The sequence below is a fragment of the Pholcus phalangioides genome, unplaced genomic scaffold (genome assembly GCF_987345545.1).
Source record: "Pholcus phalangioides strain wild (caught in Gottingen) unplaced genomic scaffold, Ppha-v1.0 ptg000014l_1, whole genome shotgun sequence".
Classification (NCBI taxonomy): Eukaryota; Metazoa; Arthropoda; class Arachnida; order Araneae; family Pholcidae; genus Pholcus; species Pholcus phalangioides.
In genome coordinates this window covers 27,454,721-27,473,466 of record NW_028301607.1, presented here as the reverse complement: position 1 = coordinate 27,473,466, position 18,746 = coordinate 27,454,721, and the positions used below count along the sequence as shown (strand labels likewise).

Here is an 18,746-nt window from a genome sequence, read left to right as displayed (position 1 = left end):
ACCAAAAATAATGCCAAAAGTGAGTAAAGTCGCCATTTCTGCGTCGATTATTTTTCTTTTGCTTTTTGAGTAATAGATAGCAGCATTTTTCTTGTTTGTGACTAAACAAAGTTTTTTGAATTACTACATAGATGGCAGCAAAACAAATTACAAACTTGAAATTGCATTCGGATATAGCTGACCATATGAGTTCAAATATTTTGGCTCACTTTCCAGGATTATTTTGGCTGGAAATATTTTAGGGATCTGGCAACCCTGGACTATCTGGGATGCTGGGTCACGTGCTCTCTCGTGTTGCCGGGGGTTTGTTGCTGATAATGTTTATCTCTTGTTTGTTTATAAAAATTTTTTTTCCTCTTTCCCGTGCGATTTCCTGCCCAGACCAAATTATGATGTGTCATTTACATTGTGTGCATTGAGGAGGACGGACCTCCTAAAATTGCCGTTCGTGATACAGATTTGTGGATTTCCTGCTTCCATCGCGGGCACAACCAAGGAAGGGGTCAGGAAGTGTTTTGTGTATATACATGCGTGCGATAGTAATCAAAGCGTCTCGAATTAGCGCAGCGGCCGTTTATTATGACAGTTAAGTTGTGGGCGGTCCGTTCATAGTCCCCAGACTGTGCCCAGGGATAACTACGCTGTAATCGTTTACTCCAGAGGACACTATTAAAAGGCCAATATGGATCATTTTTGCTCATCCCCATTATGGGTGAGTTCACTTTTTGTTTTCCTATATTTAACATGAATGTAGATTTTTGTTTATGTAATCGCGATAAAGATTTGAAACAAGTAGATATTTTTTCCTTGTTTTTATCCCGAGCAAGTGGGGCTCTCGAAATTTCAACTCATACTCACTGACAAACTGAACAGCTCTTTAAATGAATAGGCTTTCAGGATATTATGCCGAGGTGAACAAGAAAGAAAGGTGTTTCTTTGCACCCGGAAGAACAACTTCCTGGTGGAGAGAAATAAAACTTTTTCCCTGTTCAGGTCCGTATAATATCCAGAAAGCCTATTCGTTTCATGTATCTTAGCCAAGCCCCATCATCACCCATCTGAACAGCTTTCTGGGACTCGAATGTTAAGGCGTTGCTGGGAATAAACTTTTTGAAATCTAATGCTAAGGTGAAATTAAAACTGATAGAGTAACATTAAAGAACCAGACACACTTCGGATCTCAAAGAGATCAGTGTACCAAAAGGATGGAAGTATCTGTAATTTACTAAATAGCAACAAAAAACTGAAAGGAAAATCAAAAAACAGTCACGAATACAGCAGCATAAATAGTTAATCATGGTCAAACCATCGCGGAACAGCTTCGGTATAAGGTGCAGCTTGGCAATTTTCGGTGACTTTTTTTTCTGGCGCCAAACCCCTAATGTCCAATGACCCTATCAAAAGTCGCCAAGGCCATTAGACACATTACGGGCGCCGAAAAAAAAAATTGCCAGCATAGAAAACAATATGAAAAATATCATGGAACACAAGAGGAATGGAAATATACCTAAATAAGATCGGGATTCTAAATATGATTTCTTAGCAAGCATAAAAATGCTAAAACCAACAAGCATAATTATAATAATAAAAATATCACTATCTAAGACTAAACATCAAAACAACATAACGTATCCACTCTTAAATAAACAATGGTCCTGCATGTTATATAAATAAATATGTTCTATGTATTATAAATTGAAAAACCCGGACTCTCTTTCCGGGAATCCAGATTTTTTTTAATAAAATAAATAAAAAGGATACAGGGGCATCCCTGACATAGCTGAAATAAGCATTTCGCATTTAAAAAAAAACCTCCCGTATTACTGGAAAGTGTTAAAGTATTTAGTTGAAATCGAACATTGTAGTAATATATATCTCTACTTTCTCTTAATTTAACCTTATTTTTTAAATGCTTTTCTGTAGTATATTTTTTCTGAAATTCTCTCCAAAAAGTTGCATATACAGTTGAGTACACTTATACCATTCATCCGATTGCCATGAAACTTTGGGAAGTTGTTGAGTACACTCCCGCGAAGGTTTCTGGCATAGTTTTTTCCCTTTTCTTGAATTTCCTTTCTTCTGAAATTGCAACAATGCGCGATTGGGGCGCTAACCAAAAATATCTTGCTTAAGGATGTGATGACCAGGAGGGTAAGTTCCCAGTTGTGTTGTGCCTGTCTCGTTACTTATAGAAAATGTGTTTTGGTAAAAGTATTTGTTTGGTATAGGCCTAAATCACTATTTAACTTGCACCAAACAAAATATTGTGTTTCAATGCATATCAAATCGATTGTTTCATAGATAATGTTTTATTTCCTTGATAAAGCTTATAGAAATCTGATACCGTCATTTAGATATTCTCCTAAAAAAATAAAAAAAATATGCTGATAAGTAAATTTTTATGTTTATTTCTTAGAAATTCTTAGGAAATAGGTAGAAAATGACGGAAATTTCTAAAAACAATCAGTAGCATGTGACTAATAGGAGAAGGGAAAAAGACAGCTGTGTGTGTGCGTGTGTGTATTTTGATTATCTATCAAAGAAAGTTTATTGCTTATCTTTGACGTAATAATATTGCAACATTCTTTTACGGAAGACAATGGCAGCTTCTTTTATCTTCTATTTATCTTTTGATTTGCTCTTTAAACCTATACGTTGATTTTGTCGATTCATGCACTTCAATGTATTTCCTGATAACATAATTGGAGTTTATAGAACTTATAATCCCAATATTATTACAGATTTTGATCTAAAGCAGGGGTTGACCCTTGTCAGGGTCACCGCTTCATGGTGCCCCTGACAAAGATTAGAGGTGCACAGTTTGAGAACCCTTGATCTTAAGTATTAATTGCACATATTAATAATGAATAAAGTTATAATTAACTTTTTTCATGCAAATTAGATATGTATACAATTTATTTGAGTGTTTCACGATTGTTTATTTCCAAATGTACACTGAGCAGCATAAAAAAAAAAATAGTTTTCTCGCAAACTTTCCAGTGATATAGAAGGCTTCCAGTTATTCAAGCTAATGTGCACTGCACCTACCTGTGATGATAGAGACCTTATTAGTTGTTAAATTTTGATAAAATCCTTACTGAATAAAATAGTGTTCAGATTGGCTGATCTAGGTCCACACTATGGTTGCTGGGGCTTTAACGATTTTTGATATACAGTCTTCTCTTCGTATTTACTGGGGTTATGTTCCAGGGGTAACCATGAATAAACAAATAATAACCCAAACCCTAAAATTTTCTTTAGGGGTCTCATTTTTACAGTCTCTGCTTTGTGTGGAAGAAATAGAGGGAGGGTGTCCAGACATTCAAGGGGAGGCTTTCTGAAAATAACAAGATAATGTTTGTTAGTCATTTGTTCGGATAGATTAAAATATTATCAAACATATCAAAGAAGCTGCACTATATAATAAAAATGAATGCAATAAATAATGCAGTAATGAAGATGAATTTCTATTTTGTTCTGGTCCATGTGCAGAATTCACAATTGTTTTCCCCCCTTATATTTTCAGGACACAAATGTGACATGGAATACGGCAACACCAATTTTTACATCATGTTTCCTGAAAACGGCACTCATGTGGACACCAATTGCTTTTTTCTGGGTATTTATTATCGTCGAGGCAATACGTATCTCCAGGAGCAAAGAGACAAAACTGCCGTGGACACTTCTAATAATAATAAAATTAGTGAGTAAAATTCTATATACCAATAAAAATCAAATTGTATATATCTCTCTGAAATGGTTCAGATTTTCAAAGGTGACAATTGGATTCAATGGTAAATTAGGCATCGGGTTTTGAACTTCATTTTGGCGAAGGCAATATGGTCATCATTGCTATAACATATGTACAGCAGACTCTCGGTAATTAGACCAGGGGTATGCCGGATTACTGGAAGGTCTTTGAAAAAGAAGTGTATTAAAATTACTTGAACTACTGTGCATGATTTTTTTTGAAACAAAACACCATATATAGCCAAAAATAAACTGACTTTTAATATGAATTTAGAATATTGTATATTTTATAAATTTACTGAAATGAGTTTGCATAATTTTATTTTATTTACAATAACCCCAGAAGGCATGAAATGCACTTATACTGGAAGAAAAAAAAAATAGTCAGTACGGAAAGCACTTCGCATACGGAGTCAGGTCGAAATCCCCAATAGTGGAAGCGAATCTTGCGTAGGAGGCACATACAAGTTTGCAACGTTTTCTTTGCATTAAGGGTTTTTGTATGCATCGCTGCAAGTGACCAGGCAAAGACACATTGACAATGAACAAATAATTTATTAGGTTTTCTAACAAAGAATACTGAACTGAAAAGTTAATCACCTTCACGAGTCGGAGAATTCGAAGGGGTCGAGATAAGTCCATCAACATTCAGTCCTCTTGACAGATAGTAACGAGTCCGTAGGGGCCGGTTAATAACGAAGAAACTCTAGAACCCGATTAGCAGCGACGAGCAGTCAACGGCGGCGAGGTCGTAAGGTCCGATAGGCAGCGATGAACGAATGTAGAATCCGGTCAGCAGAGAAGAACGTTCGGCGACGAGTCCGTAGGATCCGATGGGCAGAGACGAACAACCGTAGAATCCGACCAGCAGAGATGAACGTTCGGCGACGAGTCCGTGGGTACCGGTGGGTGGCAATGAACGACCGGCGGCGACGAGTCCGTAGGTTCCAGTCGGTGGCGATGGATGCGTAGACTCCAGTGCTGGATTTAGTTCATCAGATGATGACGAAGCAAGAGCGTTCAAGAACGGTAGGTTGGCCCAGCGTAGCAGATTGAGAAGAGTATTAGACAACTCGACATAGGTAACTTCTGGTGGAGGTGACCCTCAGTTAAGGGGAAAGTTCAATCCATTATTTGGCAGATCGCTTCAAAGGATGGAAAATTCTTAGCACAGCAGCAGTGCTCACCCGCAAACAAATCACAAAAGAAAAAGCAGCAAGTAAGAAGGAGCTACGCCTTCTTATACAAGTTAAAGTGCTCCAAGCGCCATCTAGGCTTATTTGCATACTAGGAAGAAATTCTTTCCGCACTAGTGCAGTGACGTGGCCGAAAAACGTACATCTACGTGAGGAAGATGACGTCACTCCCCGGGAGATGTACAATCTAGGATCGTTGTGCGATCTCAGATCGGAGATCGTCACATTTTCCCCCCCCCCCCCCTCCTAAATACGTGTAACTTGTTCAGAGGTCACGTATACACCTCACGAATATCACTGCCTGGAACAGTTATTTGACCATTGAAATTAAAGTTTTCCTTAGCAAGAGCTACACCTTGGAACTTTAAGTATCGTTCGACTTCTTTGCCACTACGAAATTTTTTACCACCTGGAGAATAGTAGTAAACATCAGTCCTGTTCCCATCCTTTCGAGGAACCATTTCTCTTTTCCAACCCATTTTCAAGGGTCTTTCTAACAGTTCTCCACCGGAAGGGTCAAACTGAGCCTGAGGCGATTTCAGTACACCTAGATCGGGAGGGTCAGATTCCGTTAACACAACTTCAGTGCCTTCCGACACAACTCCTTCAGGCTTCCAATTAATTTCCTCAGAGACCGGTTCCCGTACGGAAACACTTTCCGATAATCTTTCAAGAAAAGTTTTTAAATCACAGGCATTTATTCTTCCAATAATGACAGCTTTCTCCGGATCCTCAAGTTCATAAATAACAGGAGTTACCTTGCGACGCACTATAAAGGGCCCCCTCCATTTTGGCATCAATTTCGCAGTAATGCCTTCAGCGGCCGAAGATTGATAATGTGTTCGAGCAAGAACTCTGTCACCCCTGCGGAAACCATGCAAATGCCTACTTTTATCATAGTAAAGTTTTTGACGGCGTTGTGCCTTTTTCACACTTTGCTTTACCTTCTCTATCAACCGCCCCGGCAGTTCAGCTTTTTGCCAAATCGGTGTTTCCATTGCCCAATCGAAGGGTATCGCCAACTCCCTTCCCATGAACAATTTTGCTGGTGTCTCACCGGTTGTCTCCGAAACAGCTGTACGAAGCGCCAACCCAAAAAAGGATAAATTCTTATCCCAATGCTTATGTTTGTCCTCAACATAGCATGTTATCATTTGCTTGATATTTTTATTTATTTGCTCCGTTAAATTCCCTTGAGGATGGTATGGAGTAGTATAACGTTGATTAATCGACATAGTTTTACACATTTCTCGCAATAATGAAGAGACAAAACAACTGCCATTATCCGAGACTAACACCTTCGGAAACCCATAACGGGTACAATATTCGTACACCAGTTTCTTAGCAATCACTGAAGCAGTAGCTTTTCGCAAAGGGTACATTTCTACCCATTTCGAGTAATAATCTACAACCACAAGAAGGTGGACATTACCACTACTCGAGACAGGAAAGGGTCCCATCGTATCTACACCGACCAACTCGCCGGGAAAGTGCACGACAGTGGGCTGCATTTCTCCCCAGCCTCTACGGTTGGAATACTTGCATTTTTGGCAGACGGGGCAGCTCAACACGTATTGTTTGACATCATGACGCATTTTCGGCCAAAACACACGTGCTCGGCACCTAGCAAAAGTTTTTGCCACCCCCATATGCCCAGCAAAAGCAGAGTCATGCATTTCCTTCAAATTTTTTCACGTAATTCCGGTGGTACGATTAATTTTTTTTCTCCCTTGACCAGTAAATACAACTTCCCATTCTCACAGGCATATCTTTTTTCTATACAGGGGTTCAAAGAAGTCAGTCCCCGTTTCTTTTCCTCAAAATAATTCAACACATCTGAATAAGAATTTTTTTGTCTCACCACTATTTCTTCGGGAGTTAGCAGGGTTAATGAGTACAACTTTCCCGAGATAATCTTATCGGCATCGAACGATTCCTGGGAACTCAGGGGCTCTCGTGACAAAGCGTCAGGAACTTCCATTTGCGATCCTTTCCTATACTCAAATATTAACGGGTACTCTTGCAAAAGTAACTGCCACCTACTAAGACGCCCTTTCAGCTGTTGTCCATGTTTGGCCCAGACCAAAGCTGAATGATCGGTGACTATCGTAACCGGTTCACCTGTAAACCATTCCTTAAATTTTTGGCATGACCAAACCACGGCTAAGCCTTCCAACTCAGAAATCCCATAATTTTTCTCAGCAGGTGACAAGGTTCTACTAGCATACGCAAGAGGTTTTTCTCCCACATGCTCGACCTGATGCAAGACTGCACCTAGCCCATCTCCACTCGCATCAGTATAGATTTTCAACGGATATTCGGCCTGACGAGTCGTCAAAACAGGAGCATGAGTTAAACATTTTTTCAGTTCCAACATAGCTTTTTCCTGTTTTTCTCCCCACAAAAATTTCCTGTTTTTCTTAAGTAATTGGTACAATGGGGCAGCAATTTGAGAAAAATGCGAAACGAACTGCCTATACCACCCACACATCCCTAGGTAGCGTTGTAACTGTTTAATTGTCCTAGGAGGCGGCATTTCCTGCACAGCTTGTATTTTCGAAGGCTGTACCTCCCAACCTCGTTCAGTCAATCTCATCCCGAGATAATCCAACATTTTTTTCTGTAACGAACATTTCTCCACCTTCAACGTCAAACCAGCTGCTAACAAACAGGAAAACACTTCTTTTAAATTCTGTAGGTGTGCTTCAAAGGTAGTGGAATAAATCACCACATCATCCAAATAGAATTCACAACAATGTCCAACAAGATGGCCCAAAACACGCGACATCATTCTTTGAAACGTCGCTGGTGCATTATTTAGTCCAAAGGGCATAACACGAAATCTGTACATTCCGGTTTTCGTTACGAAAGCAGTTTTATTTCTGTCCTCGTACGCCACTCCGACCTGCCAGTACCCAGAACAAAGATCTAAGGTAGTTACGTACTGGGACGAACCTATTCGTTGAATTATCTCCTCTATCCGGGGTAAGGGATATCGATCCGGTTCAGTCACCTTATTCACCCGGGAATAGTCTACAACGAATCTCCACTCGCCTCCTTTTTTAGGCACCAAAAAAGCTGGGGAACTCCATCCAGTAGACGCAGGCTCAATAATGTTATTTCTTAACATCTCCTGCACCTCTTTCTCCAAAATGTCTTGTTTATATTTCGGCAACTTGAAAGGGGGTCTAAACACTGGAGGTCCACGTGTCACTATACGATGTTCGACAACATTCGTTTTTCCTGGTAAATCACGAAACAAATCAGAATAGGTTTCCAGCAAGTCCTGAACCAATTGTTGTTGAGGATCCGCCAAATCAGACTGCTGAACAAATGCCTTCATTTTGTCCCATTGTACATTTCCTTTATACTGAAGCAAGCCACCACGTAACTCACAATACCGAAAATCAACAACAAATTCAAACAAGTTCAAAATATCTTTGCCAATTAACAAGTTTTCTGTAGCTCCTGGCAAAACGGCAATTTTGGTCCTCAAAACAATTCCTTTAATCTCAATTTCGACAGGAAGTAAACCCCCTTGGTCGACATTTTTGTCCAAGCACTGAAATAAATTCATAGCCCTGCCACGGTTCCAATGTCACACCTTTGGATACCAACACCGCTGCTACCCTGGAATCTACAATCGAAATATCCGCAGCCGTGTCGATAATCCCCTTACAGGCATAACCATTGAGGACCACTACAGGATGAAGGAAATCATTTACGGGGCATTTGTCATCTTCGGATGCGTTTCCCCGCTCACCACACCCGACACAAGGTTTTCCGACCTAAGACTCCGAATTTGAGTACGTGGACAATTTCTACTAAAATGTCCAATTTCATTGCAGGAAAAACAACGAATTTGTCTCACGGTCTCTTGTGGTTTACGAGCTACTCCATTTGTACCAACCGACCTTTTAGCATTCAAATCTCTCAATAATAGAAAAAGTTCTTGAATTTTCTTGGGACCTTTCACATTTAACAAATTACGGTACTCTTCTGGTAATTGCAACGAAACCAATTCTACAATCTCCAAGTCCAAAACTTTAGGATCAAATTGGAAATAGAGTTCAACCGTTCGCAACACGAATTTTTCGATATCTCCCGAAACATATTTACGGGAAAAAAGAGCTTGTGCTAACTGTACTCTTGATCTAAACTCCGAAAATGTTTCTATTAAAAGATCACGGAAACTCTTCCAGTAATCTAGCTCACTCCGAGAGTTCAACTCTCGTTTCCCAATTCGATTCCACCATTCCAACGCACGACCTTCTAATGTAGTTACGGCAAAGTCCACCCTATTTTCAAGAATATTAGCCACTCGAAAAAGGCTTTCACAACTATTCAAGAAATCTATTACCGATCCCTCACCTGAAAAATGTAACTTAGGGTTCCCAGCTAACCGATCACGAACCTGAATAGGGCGTGTTCTAAACGGCTCAACACCTTGCTCTCCTACAGCAGAACCACTCAAGTCATGAACACTAGCAAAACTGGGCAAACCATCGAAATAATCCAACAGGGAATCTTGATTACTCATAACTGACAACTTGTTCAAATGTCAAAAAATTGTGTCTCTGGTCAAAACGATGCATCCCGCCGGTGCCTCCAATTTAAATGCAACGTTTTCTTTGCATTAAGGGTTTTTGTATGCATTGCTGCAAGTGACCAGGCAAAGACACATTGACAATGAACAAATAATTTATTAGGTTTTCTAACAAAGAATACTGAACTGAAAAGTTAATCACCTTCACGAGTCGGAGAATTCGAAGGGGTCGAGATAAGTCCACCAACATTCAGTCCTCTTGACAGATAGTAACGAGTCCGTAGGGGCCGGTTAATAACGAAGAAACTCTAGAACCCGATTAGCAGCGACGAGCAGTCAACGGCGGCGAGGTCGTAAGGTCCGATAGGCAGCGATGAACGAATGTAGAATCCGGTCAGCAGAGAAGAACGTTCGGCGACGAGTCCGTAGGATCCGATGGGCAGAGACGAACAACCGTAGAATCCGACCAGCAGAGATGAACGTTCGGCGACGAGTCCGTGGGTACCGGTGGGTGGCAATGAACGACCGGCGGCGACGAGTCCGTAGGTTCCAGTCGGTGGCGATGGATGCGTAGACTCCAGTGCTGGATTTAGTTCATCAGATGATGACGAAGCAAGAGCGTTCAAGAACGGTAGGTTGGCCCAGCGTAGCAGATTGAGAAGAGTATTAGACAACTCGACATAGGTAACTTCTGGTGGAGGTGACCCTCAGTTAAGGGGAAAGTTCAATCCATTATTTGGCAGATCGCTTCAAAGGATGGAAAATTCTTAGCACAGCAGCAGTGCTCACCCGCAAACAAATCACAAAAGAAAAAGCAGCAAGTAAGAAGGAGCTACGCCTTCTTATACAAGTTAAAGTGCTCCAAGCGCCATCTAGGCTTATTTGCATACTAGGAAGAAATTCTCTCCGCACTAGTGCAGTGACGTGGCCGAAAAACGTACATCTACGTGAGGAAGATGACGTCACTCCCCGGGAGATGTACAATCTAGGATCGTTGTGCGATCTCAGATCGGAGATCGTCACAAGTTCTGATGGAAGACTGTTCCATATTCTTGCCACACGGCATCTATATCCATGGAAAAAGCAATCCCTTCTAGCCGTTGGTATTCTTATTTGGAAGCGACGCCTACGTAGGTTAACTCGCCTGTCTATGATCTCAAAGAAAGGCTCTCTCGATGGTAGATAAACAATTTGGTGGACTAGTTTGTAGCACATCTTCAGATCTGCAGTGATTCTACGCCATTCCAGTGAGTGTAAACCCAGAAATTGAAGTCTCTGGCAATAAGATAGACCCCTCATGCCAGGTATTCGTTTAGTAAACGACCTCTGTGGCTTTTTGAGGAGCTGCGTGTCCTTGATTTTGTAAGGGCTCCATACTTGCGAACAGAATTCCAGAGTCGGGCGAACGTACACACAGTAAGCACATGACAACGTATGCGCATCACACTTACGGTATGCCGTACGTAACATACATGAAATTCTATTAGCTTTGCAGACTATGCCATGATAATGATCAGTGAAATCCAGAATGCGGCTCATTGCAATACCTAAATCCATGCATGTATCCCATTGCTGTAACGTTTCATTACCTAGTTGGTTTTCAGGATCGGTGCGTCTACCTAAAATGATGAATCTGTACATTTTTTTATAAAAAAAAATGCAGTTATACCTGGTAACTTTATTGTTCCATTAAAGTAAAAAAATTGGGGTTGCATGGGGGGGGGGGCATATTCATTGGCAAGGTCAACCAACTTTTCGCCGTTCTCAAGATTTGAATGATCTTTTTCTTTTTTGAATGAGTGTTTTATGCTTTCGATTCGACTGCAAGGACATTGCAAACACAAGATAAACAACAGAGATGCAGACTAGACACCATTACAAATGAAGGAGACGCTGAATCAAATTGAAGCAAAGTTTGAACTGTATAGGATGTGAAGGATGGGTTACAATACAGAATATTGTTCTGTAAAGTTCTATCAAGCAGCTGACGCATGAAAAGATGTGGTGTCATTTTCCATTTCTCATCTGCACGAAGCCAACACCTCCTCATAGATAATATCTTCATAGGAAGCATATTCTATACTAGCCATAATACCTGGTGCTGCCCGGGTTTTCTTCAATTACTGGGAGGATTGAAGAAGTGACAAACCATTATAAAGACATATATAAACTATTATACATATACTTACAGGATTAAAAAAGTGATAAACCCCCATTGTAAAGGCATATACATGTCTGAAACGTATTGCTAGGGAACCAAGGAACCATCCTGAAAGTGATTGTTGAGGCCCAGAAACCATTGTTGCCCTGTGATTTTTTGCCCAGCTCTGACAAACTTTTAAAGTAGCCTATCGTTCAAGTCAGGGAAGTGGCCAGAGATCCCTGGTGAAAGCTCAATGTGCTGATGTAAGATTGCCCAGTAGGAGCTAAATCCATTTTTTTTAATCGGCAACATGTAATACATGTCTATATATAGCAACTATATATTAAATCAGCTCCATGTGACGAGAGCAAAAGAAAGAAGAGGAAAAAACTAAAAATAATTGTGTAAACATAGTTTCTTCTGCCAAATTTTGGATAAAAAAATGATTACTGCACAGCAACTGTGGTTTGATGGGTTGCTGTAACTAACGTGGAGATAATTATCACAAAAAAAATACAGAAATACGGCAACTTGATGATGATCTCGAATCACGTCTTTCGTTATTGAACTCTGGCCAAAGATCAGTGGCTGGTTCAATATTTAACAAAATTGGCCAATTCGTGAAGTATCTGGTCCCATCATGAATTGGCCAATTTCAGGATTTGGCAATAACATATATATGTATATTAACCATTTCTTTTTTATAATCTCCTTAATGCATGTTCATAGTCTTGTTTATGTAATATCAAATGTTCATGACAGACTCATCAGTTTATTTTTTCCTGTTTCAGGTTGTAGTTATCGTATTGATCATAACTTCTACCGCTGAAATTGTTTTCCACATGACCCGGTATAGCCATGGATACAATATCCGTCCAGTTCAGTATTATACACCGTTCATGCTGATGTTGACTTTGGTATGCAATTCATACAATTCTCATAAACTTGTTTGAAATCTAGAAAAAAATTTCAAAAAATAAATTGCTGAGGCTTATTTTTCACTCATGTTTTCCTTTTTAGGGTGTGCTATAATTTTTTATTGATTGGTTTTGTTGCTTTGAGAGCTGTTAATTTGTATAATAAGACTTTCAAAAATTAGACTCGGCAAAATGCTTAGCATAGTGATGAATTCATTTACAGAATGCAGTGGTATGTAAAAAAGCTCTATGGGTTGTGAAGGTTAGATGAGTGTTTCTTAAAATGAGCGATATTGCCCTTCAGAGAAAAGGTTCTGGAACACATCAGGGAAACTGTAGCAGCTGCAGATGCAACATGAGATCTTTGGGGGGTTGGTTTAGCCAGAGAGGGATAAAAATTTATTTTTTTCAAGGAGGTCGATTAGAAAAATAAATTTAGAACACTCTCTACTGTTGACAAACTCTAACTTGTCAAACATATTAAATTTGTGAGCACCGTGGTGCTCCCTGAAGAATTTAAGAGTTCTTGATGACAAATCGAAAGATTATTTTTCAAATAACTGTGCATAATTCCTGAAATGTTTCAAACTGAAACATGTTGCAGTATTTCAATGTAACTTCACATTAATTCAATCAATTTATTGCTCTATACTGTACAGTAAAACTCCTCTTTAAGGTCACCCTTCATTCATGATCTGAATAATAATTTCCCTTGCATAATAAAAGTATGCAGTTCAAACCTCTAATTAACAATCATCCCTCTTTTACGGACAGATTTTTTTATCGTAAAAGCTGTGTCAGCAGAAGAGGAGTGGGGTTTCACTTTAATCTCACTGTTGTAAATTACAAATAAATTTTGTGTAAACATAATTTCTGCCACTTAGGACTTTATTTCATTTGATGCCCAAATTTTGTAAGGTCTGGATTATCCTAAGTTTCAGTTACCTAAGCTAAGTCTGGTCCACATTACCTCAGATAATCAGAGTTTCAATGTATAAAGTTTTTATAATTTTTCTAAAACTTTAATATTTCAAATATTCACACACAAAAGGCAAACACATTTATTGGAAAGTATCTTTGAAATTTGGATTCATGATAAATAGTTTTTATTTTACCATTCTTGCAGATAGCTGTTGGTGTAGTTGTTCTCTTTCACCGGAGAAGAGGCATTGCAACATCAGGAGTATTCTTTATATTCTGGCTGCTCATGTCCATAGCTACTGGAGCAGCTTATTACACCATGCTTCAAAAAACGTTCAACCACGTAAGTTAAGGTAGTTTTGTCATTTTAAGCTGGCAACCATAATAAATTGTGATACTAACTTTTATTTATTATTATTGTGGAAAGTGAGGTCCAAAAGCCTCTGCAGAGGAATGTAGACGAGGTGCGTGTGTGGTTTAGTAGTATAGTAGTCATTCAAAGGCCAATACAATGCCTTTTGAAGAAGCAGATTTACATTATTATACGATTGGGTCATTACCCACCTTAAAAGGCACTTTTATGTCCATGCATTTGAATAATAAAGACAAAGACATTTGGAAACCTTAAGCAATATGAAAAATTTGTACAGTGTATATTGATGTTGTGCATGCAGTGTTGATTATGTAAATTTTTTATTCATACAGGTATTCCCATATGATGAAGAAATAACTTCATTTGAATATGTAGTGACATCTATCTATTTCCCGCTCTGCTTTATACAATTTATCATGTATTGTTTCTCAGATCGAAGAAGCAAAGCCTCAGAAACGGATCCAGTAAGTTTTTTACTGAAAATTTCAAATTATGGGTTCGTCTTCAATGAATTTAGATACCTATTATTGTGTGTGGAGACCAACTTGTTTATCTGTTTTTCTGTGTAATGAAATTTTTTTTCAGAACACAATGTCTTTATTCATTTATTTTGCATTCAAAATTATTCTAATAGTTCTCTGCTAATTTCAAGATATCTGCAGATGGTATATTTGTTATAATCATACTTTTGCAACCACATTCAATTATTTTACTTATATGGTCGACACTTCCTATAATGAGCATATGTTATTGCTACATTTCCATTATAACAACTGTACAATAAGCTACAAATTTTTCCCTATCCATTCCATATTATTTTTCCATCTGTCACGATCTACGAAAATCGTTCAATCTAATATAATGTCTAAACTTAGCTCTGCACCCCCTCTTTTTTTTGTGAAGAATTATAAAAAAAAATTGCATTGTTTGTTTGCCAAAATTGTGTTTGACACCTTAACCCTTGATATCTGAGAATTCAATACATGCGTACATGCTTGCAATTAATGAAATTCTATTATTATTTCCTAACCTCTGGTGCATTTTCACTGCTGTTATGCTCGACTTTGGATTGCCTAGCCAAAAAAAGAGAAGAAAAATGGGATGAAACTGTTTGAGTATGCAAATTAGCGTCCGACATAACTCTCCATTGGTCCGCTTGCTTTGTACTTTGGGAATAAAAATGGGCGAGATAGTTGTGGCTGATGCTTAATTTTTTTCCCTCTCATCAAAGTGTTTAGTTTTCTTTCCCTTGAATGGCAGTGGCACCCAAGACGCTCACTCAAGAGTTGATATTTACAAAATGCTGATCTCCAGTTCTTTTTTCTGTGAGAGTTCCAAGTTACCTTGGTGGTCCATTGATTATGTTTGAGGCCGTGGTGCACAGGAGTCCCCCCCCCCCCTACTGCGCAGAGATAATGCTTGCCGAGGTGTGTCCGGAACTGCAGGAAGTGCTTATAAGCAGTGCCTATTGAGTCTGTACCTGATAAACTCCTAAGAATCCCCGATAAAAAATCCAGATCAACTGGTGCTCATAAATTTATTTTATATTGTAGTATAGCGAGCTCTGCATGAATTTGGTATTAATTTGGTTCTCATATGATTTGTATGCCCTACATCTGATGGGATTGTGTATTGAGCTGATTCAGTAACAATGTTTGGAGTTTTATTATTTTTATATAATCTTTTTGATCACATGCAAAGTTTTTAATTGTATTGCAGAAGTGAAATGTTAGTAGTTAAATATTTGGAAAAATGCTAATAGATGAATAAACCCTTTTTTAAGTTCTCAGATATATGTTAATCCTCTTTTAAAAAAACGGCTTATTAAATATGAAATTTTAATTCTTAAAATTCTTAAAATTTTAAATTAGTTCAAGTATCCATAAGACATTGTTATCCTTAGACAGTTGTTAATGTATGCTGACGAAAATGATATACAGTAACTGTACTACTACTGTACTATTGTATTAGCGCATAAAACTCATCAATGTTTCTCAAAGTGAGCGATAATGGTCGGGGGGGGGGGGCGGCAGAGTTTTGGGTATCTGTTTTTTTCCTTTTCGACCATAAATCTCTTGCTGATAAGTTCTATTGTTCATTGAAGCTCACTTTACTACAAAGCTGTAATCCTCACTGTTTGGCAGAGAAGACATCAATGTAGGATGTACAAAGGTAAAAGTGACATTAAGAAACTGTTTTCTTTTGAATGTTCCATATAACGACCTCTTAATGTAACATCAGTTTGTTGTGGAATGGGGGGGGGGGGGGTTATAATGAGTGTAACCGTATGATGAATGTGCACACATTTAGATTATCCTAAAGAAAAACCTACTTAAAATATTGACTATTTCTGAATTTTTTCATTATGCTATGTGAGAGCTTATAAATCATTATCAAACATTTGATAATAATTTTCTCAAAATTTCCCGAAATACTTTTAAAATTGACAGTAACGCAATGTTTTCCTTTATTTATTTCCAGAAAGCCTGCCCAGAAATGACAGCTTCTTTCATCTCTCTTGTAACATTTTGGTGGTTCAATTCGTAAGTTCAGAAATTTGTGATTATTTTGAGTCAAAATCAATTTATTTTACAAATCAGTCAAAATCAATTTATTTTACAAATCAGTCAAAATCAATTTATTTTACAAATCAGTCAAAATCAATTTATTTTACAAATCAGTCAAAATCAATTTATTTTACAAATCAGTCAAAATCAATTTATTTAACAAATCAGTCAAAATCAATTTATTTAACAAATCAGTCAAAATCAATTTATTTAACAAATCAGTCAAAATCAATTTATTTAACAAATCAGTCAAAATCAATTTATTTAACAAATCAGCCAAAATCAATTTATTTAACAAATCAGTCAAAATCAATTTATTTAACAAATCAGCCAAAATCAATTTATTTAACAAATCAGTCAAAATTGAGATTTTTATTTGTTAAATTAAAGAAAATTGTTATATCAGGCTGTGATCAACACAAAAATATGTGCTGGAACTTAAAAAAATGTGTTAAATCGAGGATTGTCGTAAATCGGGGGTTTGTTATATTTTGGTCTGACTGTATTTCAGTGTTGCAATTTGACAGTTGATTCAAAGTTTTGTTATTATAAAATATTTTCAGTGTTTGCTTATTTTTCTCTTAATGTGGGGGGGGGGGGGATTCCACTTATATTTCTAAGATATAAAGTTTACAATAAAAACAATTAAAACCTTCAGAATCTTTCTTTCTTTTCCCTTTTTTTTTATTGCGGTGTTGTGAGACCAACAAAATTTGTTTGTCATACAACAAATTTTGTTTCAGCTGATCAATAGCCACCACGTGAATCAAAAAGCTATATGGGGTGTTGGTAAATCTGGTTAAGAGAGAATTTTTATCCCTCTGAAGAACATAGACCCATACGTAAACAGACTTTTGCTAATATGGGAACAAGGTTTTTAAACAAAATTATATGGCTGGCTTATATAAGAGCTTATATTGCAAACTGAATATAGAGTTAGTAATAGGTTCTTTTACATGGATACCATGTGAGAAATAATGTTGTTCCAAATGATTTCGTAGCTGCTGTTAACTCATATAATGTAATTTTCCATATTAATTCTTCCATTTTCAATTTTCAGTTTTTTCTGAGTGTGGCTTGTATATATTTGACTTGAGGACTTATCATAGAAATATGAAAGATATAATGGATTAATGATTTAAGTTCTACATTGAAATCATTATTACTAACTATAATTGTATATGCTTTCAGAATGATTCTTTTGGGGTTCAAAAAACCCCTTTCTATCGAAGACATGTGGGACCTTAGCCCCGACAATATTTGCCAAAACATTATGGCAAGGTTCAACAAGCACTGGTTGCCATTGATGACTGCATGTTCAGAGTAAGTTTTTGAAACTTTTTTTTGGGTTATTCAATTAATTTTCTACTTTGAAAGTCTTGTTTTTAATTAGCGAATGATGAATGCAGTCAAAAGACAAAGGCATTTTTATTTACATCATTTCTGCATATGAGTTTTAGATAACATGAAAACATTGTCAATGAAGTTGATAATAATTACGAGATGTATTGCTTTGTTAGGTCATATAAAGGAATGTTTTTGGATATTGATCATTCAATAGATATGAGATAGTCTTGAAAGTCTATACATAGTCTCTAAAGTGTATATGCAAGTATAACCAGTGTATTTGTCATAATGTGGGACCTGATAGTGGAAAACAATATTTGTTTCTCAAAGCTTGGAAGTAAGATACTGTTCCACTCTGAATATTGTTTTCTGTCATGTGTGTCTATTTCTGGCGATTTCTCTGAAAAAAAAGAAAAAATAGAGAAATCATTGTGATGGCAATCTCTGTGGGCAAAATTCAACTTTTGTATAATCACTGGTGTGTTTTTGGATTCGGCAAAAAAAAAAAAAATTAATTATGAAGCTCTTGCTTATTTTGCTCAGAACCAATCCTGAATATATGAAATTTATTGATAGCTGAATGTTATACAATAATGTTCATCATCCATTTTTTGAACATAGTGTTTTTGAAAAAAAACAGTGTATGTGCAGCAGGCCTCCTAAATTGGGTTTTTAAGAATGTGCTAGAACCTTGGTTAACTGATCCATCATCAACTAAGGGCAGTGGCCAAACTAAAGTAAACTCCCACTGATGCAGCAAGTGATGAGTAAGGAAACCATTCAAACATGGTTTGAAAATATCTGTACATAATTCTTAGATATTACCATTATGCATCAAAGTTCAAATTTTATTTTCTTGCAAATGAATTAACTTGTTATCCGCAGGCTTTTATTTTTTCCAATTTCTGGGGGATTGTCTCTATTACCCCGGGGCCAAGAAATATGGCAGTTTCAATACTCAAGTAGACCTATATGTTTAAAATGAT

The 18,746-nt window shown here is 37.5% G+C and overlaps 1 protein-coding gene across 3 annotated transcripts in view; it reads left to right on the top strand.

The window, feature by feature from the left end:
* Positions 1-271: 271 nt before the first annotated feature.
* The window catches only part of LOC149078384 (multidrug resistance-associated protein 1-like), a 60,011-nt gene continuing 41,536 nt past the window's right edge, over positions 272-18,746 (top strand). For 2 of the 3 annotated variants that reach the window (XM_089242031.1, XM_089242033.1), the window contains exons 1-7: positions 302-712; positions 3,527-3,703; positions 12,427-12,552; positions 13,679-13,816; positions 14,179-14,310; positions 16,328-16,389; positions 17,605-17,736. In XM_089242031.1, coding sequence (XP_089098157.1) covers positions 683-712; positions 3,527-3,703; positions 12,427-12,552; positions 13,679-13,816; positions 14,179-14,310; positions 16,328-16,389; positions 17,605-17,736 — 797 coding nt within the window. In that variant the 5' untranslated portion in view covers positions 302-682. Of the gene's footprint in view, positions 713-3,526; positions 3,704-12,426; positions 12,553-13,678; positions 13,817-14,178; positions 14,311-16,327; positions 16,390-17,604; positions 17,737-18,746 lie in introns of all 3 variants that reach the window. The other variant, XM_089242032.1, reaches the window with a different exon arrangement.